This window comes from Leguminivora glycinivorella, chromosome 26, assembly GCF_023078275.1.
Source record: "Leguminivora glycinivorella isolate SPB_JAAS2020 chromosome 26, LegGlyc_1.1, whole genome shotgun sequence".
Taxonomy (NCBI): Eukaryota; Metazoa; Arthropoda; class Insecta; order Lepidoptera; family Tortricidae; genus Leguminivora; species Leguminivora glycinivorella.
Window position 1 is genome coordinate 3,714,999 of NC_062996.1, and position 14,419 is coordinate 3,729,417.

The following is a 14,419-nucleotide window of genomic DNA, read 5'->3' on the forward strand; positions in this document are numbered from 1 at the left end:
AGTCCCGCCCCATTAGAGTTGTGCCTGCTCGTTCACTGAAAAGATCGCTCCCAACTAGTACGATCTCCGAAGTGTACTAGTTCGTTCTTTTAGGACAGTAGTACACCGAGAGAGCGAGAGATAAATTGTGCATATGGCGTACAATAACGTTCGCTTTCGGTAGGATCACACGGATCGCTTTGCTGTCATTGTCACTCCTCGGCTCTTCGCTCCCATTCTGTTGCGCGTGTGTGAGTGTACTAAATGTACTAGAGAGCAGAATCATTTGGGAGTAATTCGGTCTAGTACAGTGCAGGGAATCGTGTCTTTTGTACTATTAGTACATGTCCTACTCAAGCCTACGCCCCATATGAGCGTGCACTCACTTACACTTATCTAAACAGTGGCACACGCAGAGGAACTTCGAGTTGTATCTGATGCCGGAAGTGCCCGATCGGGAGAGAGTCCGACCTTTCTTATAAATGGCTATTCTTTACAAAAAGGTATTTATACATTACTAGCTTTTGCCCGCGGCTTCGCTCATGTTAGAAAGAGGCAAAAAGTAGCCTATGTCACTCTCCATCCCTTCAATTTCTCCACTTAAAAAATCACGTCAATTCGTCCCTCCATTTTGCCGTGAAAGACGGGCAAACAAACAGACACACACACTTTCCCATTTATAATATTAGTATGGATTTACTGGGTCTCTTATGGACCTTTTAAAAATTCAGGCGCTAGCCTTTTAAGGCACTGGTCCCACCGCGAGCTATAGGAAACTATGAGCTATCGGCTATAAAAACGAACAAAAGATAATCACTCCCGCGTAAATAAAAGAGACACGGCGATGTTTATAGTTACTCGCCCAGCGGTGAGCTATCAATATCGCCGTATCTCTTTTATTTGCACGCGAGTGCTTATTTTTTGTTCGTTTTTATAGCAGATAGCTCATAGTTTACTAGCTCGCGGTGGGACCAATGGCTAACGTTACGCCACAACAGCGTTCCTCGTTAGAAACGAAACCCCAAAACCGCTTTAAGCGGTGCCTTTTCCACAATGAGCCATAAATCCTTAAGACTGCGGCTAAATTTAACGTAGATCTATCCTGGTACTACCTCCCTGTGTAGAAACGGACTCCCCATAAGTTTTAAGTGCCGTAAGAACGTTTTCATATGAAATTCATATTTCTTGCGGGACCGTGTGAACGGCCGCCTCGTATACGGTAAAACCGTATAAAGGAAATTATCGAATCGAATAGTCGACATGAATCAATAAATGAAATCAACACAAAAGTATTTGCGTTTTATTTATTAAACATATTTTGTACAACAAAGAAAATAATATAGACTTACATAGGTAAGTTGTAATTTTAAAGTATAATAATTTATATAACATGATATTATACAGGATAATAGTAACCATTAGGAATACAAACTTTACAATATTATTCTAATTCTTACAAAACCTCTTCAAATCATTTCTCTTACCATACGTATATATAAAATTATTTATATATTATGAGATTTAGGAGTATATACTAACTGCTTAGCAAGGATACCAAAACACGTAGGGTAGTAATATGTAGTAGTCACTCACTATACAAAGGCGAACATAGTTTTAAGGGATCTTTTCCAGCTAACCTTAGATGAGAAGAAAATTAAAGTAGGTAAGATAATCGTACAGAAGTAAGGTAAGTTATAGTTTATGCTGATAGAGGTAAGAGAAATCATATAGGAAAAAAAACTATATGATTTCCGTTAATTTGATGTATGGATTAGTTTTAATATTTAAAGTTAATTTAGAGGCCAAGCACTGTCCGGAAAAATATAAAATTTCAAGGAGCGTTCCCAGAGAAATAAAAATGGGATTTTCAAAACTAAATACATCGAAACCGTTACAGCTGTTTCTAAGGTTCCCGAAATATAAACAAGAATTGCTCATTTAGACTTACTGTGATTTTCTATAAAGACAAGTTAACATCAAAAGTTTCTTTATAAGTAACTTCATTATTCTATGAGTTCAATAAGGATTATTAAATTCCTTTAATTTAATGAACTTGGTAGGCTTCTCATGGTGAACTCTAATAAGATGTCTTTTAATCGCGTCGTGCCGCGGAAACTTCTTATAGCATATTTCGCAAGCATATGGTCTTTCTCCAGTGTGTACGCGATAATGCGTTTTCAATTCAGCGAGGACTGAAAACGGTCTTTTACATACATCGCATGCATGTGGCTTTGTTTCTGTATGAAGTCTTTGGATATGAACTGTTAAACCAGATTTGTGTCTAAATTGCTGTCCACACACTTCACAAGAGTGTTGCTTAAAGTCCTCGTGCACCATCTTGTGATCCTGCAAATGTCTCTTTTTACGGAATGTCTTGTGACAAATTTCACATTCGAACGGCCTTTCCTCAGAGTGTGTTATTCTATGATTTTTCAAGATACCTTTAGTTGAAAACCGTTTACTACAAATTTCACACATAAAGTCCTTTCGCTCTTCCTTTTGAGTTTTATCTTCTTTGTTATCTTTCTGAAGGTGTTTCTTAATATGTCTAGTTAAAGGCCCTCGCAAAGCAAATAGTTGGCCACAAATATCACAACAAAACGGTTTGTCAGCAATGTTGTGTTTTTCAAACAAATGTTTTTTAATGCTACCTTTAAATCTGAACTTCCTTTGACATATTTCACAGGTAAAAGGCTTTTCTCCGGTGTGTGTTCGCAAATGTTCAATCAAATAATCTTTGCTTTTGAATTGTTTATTACATGTATCGCAGTCATACGTTCTTCTTTTGAAACCTTCTGAAAACTCTGTTTTGCATTCTGTGCCGTCTTCTGAAACGATACCTTTCTTCTCATCGTGCCTTTCCATATGTTTAGCTAACGTCCCCTGCAGCACAAATTGTTTCCCACAAATATTGCACGAAAACTTTCTGGCCATAACTTTGTTGTGTTTCACTAATAAATGTTTCTTATAACTACATCTGTACGGGAACTTCTTCTGGCATATTTCACAGGTGTAAGGTTTCTCACCGGTATGTACACGCATGTGCTGAACTAAGCCTGCTTTTTGTATGAACTGTTTATCACACACTTCGCACGGGTACTGAAAGTCCCCGGTGTGAATTCTTAAATGAAGACCGAACGCACTCCTTGCTACAAATTCTTTACCACATTCTTTACATTTGAAAGGTTTTCCCCCTTTATGATCGAACTTGTGACTATCTAATGAGGACTGCGTCTTGAATTTTTTATCGCAAACTTCACACGTGAACGCATAATCTCCAGTGTGATGTTTCATATGAGTGTTTAAGAAGTGTTCTTCAGAAAATTGCTTCTTGCATATATTACATATGAAATTGATTTGATCTGTGGGTTGATTTTTATATTCATCTGAAGACTCCCTTTTGCATTCTGTTATTTCACCCGGCTCTACGCTATTAGGATCATATTTGAAATGACTTTTTTGATGAACATTTAAGTTGCACTTAAGTCTGAACGTTTTGCTGCATATTTCACAAGAGTATGGTCTTTCACCTGTGTGTATCCGCATGTGAACGAGATAAGGGCTTCGTTGTGTGAATCGCATGTCACAGAACTCGCAGGAGAATTTGAACTTTCCCATGTGTTGGGCATAATGAGTGTTTAAGTGGCTTTTTTGTACAAATTTTTTGTCGCAAACATCGCAGGTATAAGGTCTTTCTCCTGTGTGCGAGCGGCGATGGATCATGAGCTTCCTCTTGGCGCAGGGGTTGTGGAACCGCCTGCGGCATATGTCGCACTCGTAGATTTTGCCACCCTCGGTAGGAGCTGATTTGGAGTCGTCGAGGTCAGTTAAGGTTGGTTCCAGCGTGAAGGTCACGGCGTTGGACTCGGCGGGAACGGGCTGCGCTGAAGGGGCTGTTGGGCCGCCGAATATTGCCACTGAAAGTCAAAGTTAATATTAAGAGAGAGATAATTCATAAGAGTTTTGAATGATTCACGGTCATTTTCATTAGACTTATATTGACCGGGATATAGACCGTGATTAGTTTTTGATTTTTGTCGAGCTCCCGATATTTCGACGCCGTTGCATGCATCATGATCACGGAAAACCAAAATTAAAAAGGTAATCACGGTCTATATCCCGGTCAATATAAGTCTAGAGATAATTCATGTCACAAAGTCACAGTACTTCTATGTGCAGCCTATACCAATTAAGAATAAGATGATAATTGTACATAGAAGACAATTTAAGAGTGCTTATTGTAAGCCTTTTTGAATCCATACATTAGTATAATATTAATTATAAATCGGAAAGTGTGTGTGTCTGTTTGTTTGTCCGTCTTTCACGGCGAAACGGAGCGACGAATTGACGTGATATTTTAAGTGGAGATAGTTGAAGGGATGGAGTGACATAGGGTACCTTTTGTCTCTTTCTCATCCCCCACTTCCCTAGAATGGGGGGTGGAAGTTTGTATGGAGCATTCCGAAATTTTCGAATTTAACGCGAGCGAAGCTGTGGGCAAAAGCTAGTAAAGAATATATATTGACTTTGTCTTTAACACATACTGTTAACATTTGGTGTGTATGGTCAACTACAAAGAGATGTATACACTTTTTCACCTTATTGCATTGTAATAAGGTGAAAAAATGGATACATCTCTTTGTAGTCAATAGTACGTACCTTCCCCTGTTACTGTGGCCGCTGTGGATGACGCCATTATATATTTTTTTTATTTATACAATATGTTACGTAAATGAGTTGAATAAGAGACACACCTGACACTACTTCGCCGTCAGCCATTTCTACCTCAGACCGCTCCAGCTTGATATCGGCTGCAGAAAAACAAGGACTTATTAACGCACACGTTTTTACATCATTGACAAAACATTCAAAGTTGTAATAGCTATTAATTTTTAACATAAAGGAAAAATGGAAAAATTCACACCTCCGGCAGGACTCGAACCTGCAACCTCTGGCCTTGCCGGGGCCATCACGCTCCCAACAGCTTTCCATTTTTCCTTTAATTTAAAAATATGTAATATCGCTCACAGACGTTTCTGCATGATAAAAAAACAATTTTTCAATATGTATATTACTCACGAATGGCGGTTTCTTCCCCAGCAGCTCTCTCGAACTTAATTTTCATCTTATTACCTGCAGCAAAAGAAAAGCTCACTCGTTGTGGTATAAATCATTACACTGCAGAGTCAAGGAGCTATAAATATAGGAGTAAATCTTCATTCCGATATTATTACATAGCTTCACTTTAAAATAGTTAATAGCCCTTAGCCTTTATTAAGGTTGTCTGGAAGACTGTTTAATTTGTTTTTGTTTCTTGTGCATTACTTGTAAACTATGTGAGGTGTGCAATAAAGAGTATTGTATTGTATTGTATTTTTTAGCCCACTTTTCTAAAAGTATGCCATAGTACTTAGTAAGAATATGAAGAGCTTAATCATAGCAAAACAAACAGGCTATACATCATTACATATTGATGTATGTACTTTAGTACCTGAATGTATGTATATCTCAAGCTACGTTATTGAGAGAGTTACTCCCTATGAGGTTCCGTCAAATTTGATCATTGAAAATTGACCTTGACATTTGGAACATTTGAATAAAATTCACGCAGATCCGTGATTAATAGTGACCGACCGAAGGTTGGGTTTCGATTTCGGCCTGTTTCGGCCAAAAAAATCATGTTTCGGCCGCAGTCCCGGTTTCGGCCAAAAAACGGCCGAATCTCTCGGCAGGGCCGATCGACTTACAGAATAGTACTTTTGGGTCGCGTTGGGATCACTATTCCAAGATATTAAAAGTTCCTGACAAGGTGATACGAGTTCAAAAAATAACAAGTGACAAATAGTGAACACAAAAACAAAAATCTTACATAATATACAATGCAGGAGTAAGGTCAAGTTAAGATGAGTCAAGCGCGGATCCAGCTTCGTGCCCAGGGGGGGTCACGTGGTAAAGGCCCAGGCCCCCAGAGGGGGGGTCACGTGGTCTATTTGTATGGCCAGCCTAGGCTCCAGGGGGGAGGGGGGTCATGACCCCCATGGACATATTTTTGGCGATTTTAACAAATCTTCTAAAGTTTCCGTTTCAGTTTCGGCCGACACTAGAGCCAATGCTGAACCTTCGTTATTTCAGTTTTGGCCAGATAACATGTTTCGGTCGGACACTAGTGATTAAGTATAGGAGGGTTTAAGCTGAATCCCATTAATTTCATACATAAGTGTTTCATTAATTCCGGTTTTGCTGTTATATATAGTTCTAATGCTGTTATAATCAGTGCCTCACTCGAAAGGGTGAAGCGTATAGCAGAGTCGGAACCCTTTTGTTTTTGCTGCAATGCACGCAGTGTAGGTAAGCTATTTTTTTTTGTATACGTAATTTTAAGTCAATTGTATGTTTGATTTCTTTTTTCTTCTTGTTGTTCTGTGTTGCATTTGTAAATTGTGTGCTATTGCAGCATTCAAATAAAGCTTCTATCTATCTATCTATTTCCTACCTTAATAGCCTAGCTAGTTGGTAGTGATATTATTTATTTGATACACTAGCAGCTCTTGCTGATCTTGTTGATCATGTTAATCACACACTTTCTCATCACACACGCAGATACCGTGGGGATTTAATAGAGACATTCAAAACACTAACTGAGCATTATGACCTCAAGGAATTTCAAGAGATGTTCAAGCGTAATAACAACACTAGTCTGAGAGGTCATCACTTAAAGCTAGAGTGTGATAGATCTCTAAGTAACCCTTATAAACACTTTTTGAGCAATCAAGTAGTGAAGATCTTGGAACAATCTCCCAGAAGACGTGGTCTCAGCACAAAATGTGAATCAGTTTAAAAATAGACTAGACAAGCACATCACATCTACAACTCGGCTATGATTACTGTCATAATGATCACTGGATACAGGCTATATCAGTTTTTTAACTGCCTGCCTGCTTATTAAATAATAGTAGTAATTTTTTTGTGCTTATTTTATACTTTTTTTTAAGTAACATTGATTTTAAGGATGGATGTTGATGCTTGATTTGCTTTCACTTTGTGTTTATCTCAAATAAGATATGATTTAAAACAACTTGCTAATATGGATTTTTTATGAAATCAAATTGAGTGACGTCATGGTCAACAGTAACTTACTTTATATTTTTTTCTATCTGATTTATAAAATATAAATTAAGAGTTAAAAATAACTTCTGTCCCTGTTTTTCTTATAATTATCTGATACTTTATTTTGTGCATGGTAAAAATTATATTATTTGAAGTATGGTGAAGTTGCCTATTGTTTCATTTTATAGACTATTGTACTCAGAATATAAGCCTTAGTCTTAATGATTTTACTCTTTGATTTAATTTATGGAACATTTATTTATTAACCTAGAAAGGCCCACTATAGTTAATTTTCCCAATTTGAATTTGAACCTTGTTCTATAAGAAAAATTGGTATGAATTTCGTTTGTTTCAAAAATCAATGTATTAATGGAAATTCAACTTTATTTGGTTCATGAAAGATTCAAATTAGATTGGAATAACTATGTACATTGTAATGTACATTGGGCCTTAAGACGTTAATTAAGCTACTAATCACAAGTTATTTGTTCCTTGTCTAAAAACTATAAAATAGTCTTTTTCTGTAAGTACTTCAAATTAGTATGTCGTATAGCTTACTGGTGGTGAGCACTCCCTTGAGCCGTGCGCGCAGCTCGGCCTGGCTGCGCTCCACTTGTTTCTTGAAGTCATTTGCATCCCGCAGTCGCACCACGCACACTTCACAGATCCCACACTCATCATTTCCCATGCCCAGCTGAAAGTTACAGTTTACGATCAAAAATCAAAATATTTGCTTGTGACAATCTTAAACTAAAATGTATACAAAGACATTACTATCACTAAAGATAATATTAAACAATTTTCAAGAGTAATGTCTCAGTCTCGTTATAGTCGAGTGATAACAACCAGTTATAGAGTAATCTTTTAGCTACATGCACAGTACTGGTTTTGTATACTGGTTTTGTATATTGTTATTATTTGTGAATTGTTAAGTTTACTACAAATTTTATTTTAATTTTTTAATTTGAATAGTTCATTTAAAGTAATTATTTTATTTACAGTTTACCTCATTTCAGGTTCTAGGCTAGTTATCAACATCACACAATAAGTACAATACATTGTAAGTTGTTCGCTTTTTGAGATTGATAATCCTATTATGTTGTTGCACTAAATAAATGAAAATAAATAATCAAAAAGGAGAAGATACAACGTAATAATATACATCTATAAGAAGAGATTTGATATAAACTTAAGGCTGTTTATATATTATGTTTTAAATTGTAAGAACAAGAAACATATAAAATAAGATGAGCTTAGTATCCTTACTTGCGACAGTGACCAACATTATCACTATAACACAAAACTGAACTAATTTGAGGTTGAAATTCTAATAGCGAATGGGGAGAGCATGTTTTGAACACCTAGACTTCATAATTTACATACATATTGAACCAAACTATCAAATTGATTATGTATTAAAAACACAGTTCGATAAAGTTAAAATGTATACTTACATTAATATCGAAGCAGTCTTTTAGCATATCGTAATATACCTCTGATTTGCCGAGATGTCTGTACAAGGTCTTGAGCCCTTTCTCAGGCGGCCGTACAAGGCAGCAGCTACACGAATGCAGCTCCTCCATTGTTTTTCTTGAAAACCACAATTGGAATTCTCTTATTTTCGTAAGACGTAAGGGATTATCGATCGAAAACTAGAAATTGGGGAGCGACCGAGCAATGGCGTCATGTCGTTCAATGTCCGATAATAATCACAATGACATTGACGAGACGAGACATTTGTTTTTTTTTCTAGATATTAATGGTAGTGGTATTTGGATTATTCATCTGGTTAATACTTAAGTTTTACTTTTGATTAAAGATTGGAAAAAAAATTTGGGGATACAACATAGATACAAAACGTTCAAAAAACAAATTAGTGCTTGGCTTTATTTAAACCACAGACTACTAAGAGGCAAGTTTCTATAATGAACTACATCACTATAAAAACTTGGCGAATTATTTTTCTATGTGGCAATAAACTGTCCGAAAAATTTAAAATGTCAAATGATATTGTCAATGGTTCTTAATGGCGGTGGCTGATCCGCTGACTTTTTGACATTTCAATATTTATGTTTATTTCATATGTAGATTAGATGGGGCTTCTTAGAAAAGAAAATACATAACTGTATAAGAAAAATTTAACAATGGAGGAGTATTATTCCTGTAGTTGTTGCCTGGTGCGACCTCCGGAAAAAGGCCTCAAGACTCTATACAACCATCACGGTAAAACAGAGATATATTATGATATGCTGACAGAATGCTTTGGTTTAAATGTGAGTATGAAGCGCTAAGTTTCGAGCGGGCTCCTTAAATCATGATATTAATGCCACACCCAATTATATTTATTAATTTTAACATTCTCAGTTCCAAACACCCTGTTTCCATGAAATGCCGAGTAGTTTGTGAGCAGGCAGGCAACTTGTAATGTTTAACCAATTAAATTCTACAGCTTTATAGGTTTTGCAGAGATTACTTTTTTCTTACCTAGTAAAAAAGTTAAAGCATTGTAGGAGAACAAAAAAATAATTTTCTCGCTGCATGACAAAGCTCACTCCACAGCCAAAACGTAAAATATAATATACGTTATAGAGGTATATTTATATATTTTTTTTATATAAGGCTAATTTACTACAGAGATTTATCTTGCCTTAAATGTTTGAGCATCAAAAATGTTCATCCAATATACCAGTCACATAAAATTTTGTATCACTTCAACATGTCCTGTACTACAAATTTAATAGCTGCATTATTACCATGACAAGTTCTGATGAGCATTATTTCTATTTTATTTTCCAGCTTAGTTTTGGCAATGAGGAGTGTGGTATCTGTGAGGTGTGTGTGGGGAGGCTGCGGGACGCGAGCGACTTCAAGCTGCAAGTGCAGCGTGTCCAGGGAGTCCTACATGCACGGCTGAAGGGATCAGTCCCTGTCAGTAAGTATATATGTATAGATTGATTGTTGATAGTCTGAACCTCAGATTTATATTATAATATGTGGACAGTCAGTGGCAATTTTTAATAGGTGGATTCGCGCAGTATCAGCATTACTCCTTGGTTTGAGTAGCTACTGTTATTCTAATTGAATTGGGCCATCTGGGCCCATTCTTCATCATATGTGTGTGTAACAGAATCACAACCATTTCACATGGCTCTTCACCTTCAGATAGACAGTTAAATTTTAAATTGAAAAGGTCTAAGCTACAAGTCTAAACTTTAGTGCTGAGTGAAATGTAGTTGGGATAGGTATGATGACGCATAGTTACCCTTGGCCCCCTGTAATCCCCAGAGATACCTGTTTTTGACTTCTGCACAATAATGTTTAGTGCCAAGCTTACATGCCGCTACTTGTAACACAAGTGCCGCTACTTGGAATTGACTATGTAAGTAAAAAGAAAAAAAATTGTAGGAATCATATTCTCTATCCCAGTATAGTCAATATACTTGATGTGTGAAAGAGATCTAGTTTACAAGCTGGGATAATAATAATATTAAAAAAAAATATATAGGACATTCTTACACAGATTGACTGAGGCCCACGGTAAGCTCAAGAAGGCTTGTGTTGTGGGGACTCAGACAACGATATATATAATATATAAATACTTATATACATAGAAAATATCCATGACTCAGAAACAAATATCTGTGCTCATCACACAAATAAATGCCCTTACCGGGATTCGAACTCGAGACCGCGGCGTAGCAGGCAAGGTCACTACCAACTGCGCCAGACCGACCGGTCATCATAAATAATAAAATAGTATAATATTTATTTCTAGCTACTGCTGACAACATCAAAGTCAAAATCAAGTTAGAGAGACTAACTGGAGATGACGCTACTTCTGACCATCCCCTGTGCCCCCTCGGGAGATCCTCCTCAGCGCCGTGCAGCCCAGTGTAAGTTTGAAACAAAATGATGATACTTTTGTATTACATTTACAAAGTACATTATGAGAAATCATGTAAAAATTGTTTTATATTATGAAATAAATAAATCTAAATCTAAGAGGCGGCCCTCATATTAATGTGTAATTGGGCTAGTTTCCTACTAGTCAAATCAGCTTATTTTTAGGAACTGTCTTTAGTTAGGAACACTTTAAGTTCTCGCGCTTTGTACACATATTTAAAGTCACATACAGGTCGAACGAGATTAATTAACACACTCCGGTGACACTTTGCTGGGACGTCAGTCTTCCGCGACCACGGCCAGTGCAACCTGGCCGAAACGTTGGGAAAAAAGGTAAAAATAATGTTAAATAATCGCGTTCGACCTGTGTGTGACTTTAAATATACTGTCTGATTTTCTAATATTGAATTACTATGAAATACTAAGGAGTGACGTCACGGTCAATTCATTTACTTTATATCTTTCTCTTTGACTTAATAAATATCAATTATGTTTAAAAATATCTACTGTCCATATTATTTGTCTAATAATATGGTGCTGTATTTCGTGCATTGCATAAAATATTTTATTTTGTATAGACAACTAGCCTATTGTGTACCTATGTTGTAGAAAGTCTACAAAAGTTCTAGGATATTCAGGGTATTTTCACTAGAAACTAGGAGATCCTTAATTTCGGATTGGGTGCGCAATTTTCACATGTAGATGAATATAGATTGGTAGTGAATTATTAGTTGGTTGTTGTATAATTTATTCCGAAATGTTACTCTGTTCATATAATTCATCATCATCCTCCTTGCGTTATCCCGTCATTTGCTACGGCTCATGGGAGCCTGGGGTCCGCTTTGACAACCCCAGGCTCCCATCTCACTCTGTTCATATAATTAAAAGTAATAAACAAACTGGCACAATACACCATCATCTATATACATCTTTAAAAAAATATGTAAAGTTTTTACATATTGAAACTAGGACCAAACTAGATACTAACACTTATATTAAGTTTATTGGCTACGTGCACGACAATTACGCCCACTACCATGTGAACCTGAAGTGGAAAATGTCAAAAAATGACATGTAAACAAACATTATATTTTAATGATTTTTCGTTAATTTTAAATAAATCGAATAACAAGAGCTACTATTTCAAGTGTAATTTAGGTAGATACATTATAAAGACATGGATATAATACCAAAAAATCAGTTTCCAAAGCATTACTCACGGTATAAACTTCCAACCCCAGACTACAGAAAGAGTCACTAAATTGGTGCTTGCAGGGCATATAAGGAATCTTGAAGAACATAGGAGTAATGGTACAAGTTCTTCGAGCTAGTGATATGGTATTCGCTAAACCTCCGTCCCGTTAATGCTATAAAACAAATCTAAACGTAAGTACCTAGTCATGTCCGCGGCCTCAGAAATATCCGACACGGGGCTATTCCCAGGCTAGACCTGAGTCTTTAAGCATATTTTTTTACGGTAGGAAAAATACTAACAGCGTATTGAACAATATTAGGTAAACAAAGCTTAAATATAATTTATTATAATGTTTTGTTTTGACATGTATTATCTGAATCATATTTTTATCTGCCTTACCTAAGTTATGTTTTAGCAGGTGGGATCAAGCAGGAGAGGTCGGAGTAAAGGCAGACACTGACATCATTACAGGTGAGTAAAAATTAATGACTAACAACATCGATTTAGTGGTCATCATGTGTTGTGACATAGGCCTCGCCCAGCTGTTTTCCATTCTATTTATTTCTTTCCTAGTTCAGTACGCCCACGAACATAACCTATCAATTATCCTCCTGTCCCGACCACAATACGGGCGAGGTAATAAAATGTTGTTCAGCTCATATATTCGAAATAATTCTTAGTTGTTGCGATGATGATGATGATGTTGATATTCCATCTATTATTATTTTCTTATACTTCCAGTAGTTCTTATTATTACTTTCTTCCAGTAAACCTAAATGGTTGGTTCCATGTTAAAGATTAATATTAACGACTAATGAAAAACACAGAAGGCCCATCTAAATAAACTCGAAAGTTCGAAACGAGTGGTGATAAATTAAAACACGACCGAAGGGAGTGTTTTTTGAATCGACACGTGTATCGTACGACGTTTTTCAGTACTTTTTGAACGCTCGATCTATCTCTATTGCTCATGCGTATTGGTGCGACAGAGACGTACCTTTCGCGGCGTTTCGTTTTCGTTTTTCAGTACAGATGGCCCTCCGAAGTTTCGACCTGACAAGAAACGAACCACTTCTCGCACTATTGCGTAAAGCACCACCTGTACTGAAAAAATATTTATGTAAACTTCACTTTTTGAAACGGTTTCTGGCTGAATCAACTTCCAAATACTATTTCTTATTCCAGTTACATTAGAAGAAGAATTGCCAGCGCCTGATGCTGAACCAGCTCCTACGGCGTCCCAGAGCGTCCCAGACGCGCCAGCTCCGAGCGAAGCCCAGCGCAGCTCCAACACTGGAGACAAACCTTATTCTTGCAACAAATGCGACAAAACATTCGGACAGAAGGGACACTTAAACGCTCATTACGCAACCCATACAGGGAAATTCAAATTCTACTGTGAGTTATGCAAAAGGGGATTCATACATAAACATCAATATGCTACTCACATGCGGAGACACACTGGTGAGAAACCTTATGCTTGTGACAAATGCGACAAAAAATTCCGACAAAAGGGCCACTTCAATGATCACTACGCTACACATTTAGGAAAATTCAAATTCACATGCGAATTTTGCGTAGAGCCAGGAGAAAAACTGCATGCAAAAAAGATCAGAAGAATCGATAAAGAAACTCGATTATGATAGCCATATGTTGATTCACAGTGGAGAAAAACCATACGAAGAAACATTTATTAGAGAAACATAATCAAGTTATGGACAAACAATTCAGTTGTGAGACTTGTGGGAAACAATTTGCACTACAGGGGACTTTAGGAAAGCATATGGAAAAACACACTGAGATGGAAACGGTAGACAAAAAGAAAGAGCTAGCATTCATGTGTGAAATATGCAGCAGACGATTTTCGACAAAAGGCATTTAAAAACCCACACAAGAACACATAACGAAGAAAAACCCTTCGAGTGTGAAATATGTCATAAAAAATTTCGAACAAAAATGAATTTACAGGACCACATGCAGGTTCACGAGGAAAAGAAGCACTCTTGTGAAGTATGCGGTCAGCCTTTCAGACACAAGTCAGCCTTGAACGTTCATATTCGTCGGATGCACACCGGTAGCAGACCACATGTTTGCGATATTTGTAAAAAGTCCTTCGTAGTCCTGGCTGAACTTAAAATTCATCATCGGGTACATACGGGTGAAAAACCGTATGCTTGCGAAATATGCTGCAAGAAATTTCAAGCCCTTACTAAAGTGAAGAATCACCTTATAAAT

The 14,419-nt window shown here is 36.8% G+C and overlaps 2 protein-coding genes across 2 annotated transcripts; one reads left to right on the forward strand and one right to left on the reverse strand.

The window, feature by feature from the left end:
- Positions 1-1,454: 1,454 nt before the first annotated feature.
- Positions 1,455-8,782, reverse strand: LOC125240004 (zinc finger protein 665-like). The gene is made up of 5 exons (XM_048147802.1): positions 8,541-8,782; positions 7,645-7,780; positions 5,059-5,112; positions 4,734-4,790; positions 1,455-3,896 (listed from the first exon to the last, which is right to left on the reverse strand). Exons 1-5 carry the CDS (start codon positions 8,667-8,669, stop codon positions 1,996-1,998), a joined length of 2,277 nt encoding a protein of 758 aa, XP_048003759.1. The 5' UTR covers positions 8,670-8,782; the 3' UTR covers positions 1,455-1,995.
- A 358-nt stretch (positions 8,783-9,140) lies between these two features.
- Positions 9,141-13,827, forward strand: LOC125240094 (chorion transcription factor Cf2-like). Its single transcript, XM_048147940.1, has 5 exons — positions 9,141-9,359; positions 9,883-10,018; positions 10,862-10,979; positions 12,603-12,655; positions 13,370-13,827. Exons 1-5 carry the CDS (start codon positions 9,231-9,233, stop codon positions 13,825-13,827), a joined length of 894 nt encoding a protein of 297 aa, XP_048003897.1. The 5' UTR covers positions 9,141-9,230.
- Positions 13,828-14,419: the final 592 nt, after the last annotated feature.

Coding starts and splice junctions, on each gene's coding strand:
- LOC125240094 (XM_048147940.1), top strand. CDS start 9,231: ATGGAGGAGTATTATTCCTGTAGTTGTTGCCTGGTGCGACCTCCGGAA. Junction 9,360..9,882: donor CAGAATGCTTTGGTTTAAAT/GTGAGTATGAAG, acceptor TTTATTTTCCAG/CTTAGTTTTGGCAATGAGGA. Junction 12,656..13,369: donor AGACACTGACATCATTACAG/GTGAGTAAAAAT, acceptor TTCTTATTCCAG/TTACATTAGAAGAAGAATTG.
- LOC125240004 (XM_048147802.1), bottom strand. CDS start 8,669: ATGGAGGAGCTGCATTCGTGTAGCTGCTGCCTTGTACGGCCGCCTGAG. Junction 5,113..7,644: donor CAAGGGAGTGCTCACCACCA/GTAAGCTATACG, acceptor CTTTTGCTGCAG/GTAATAAGATGAAAATTAAG. Junction 4,791..5,058: donor TGGGGAAGAAACCGCCATTC/GTGAGTAATATA, acceptor GTTTTTCTGCAG/CCGATATCAAGCTGGAGCGG.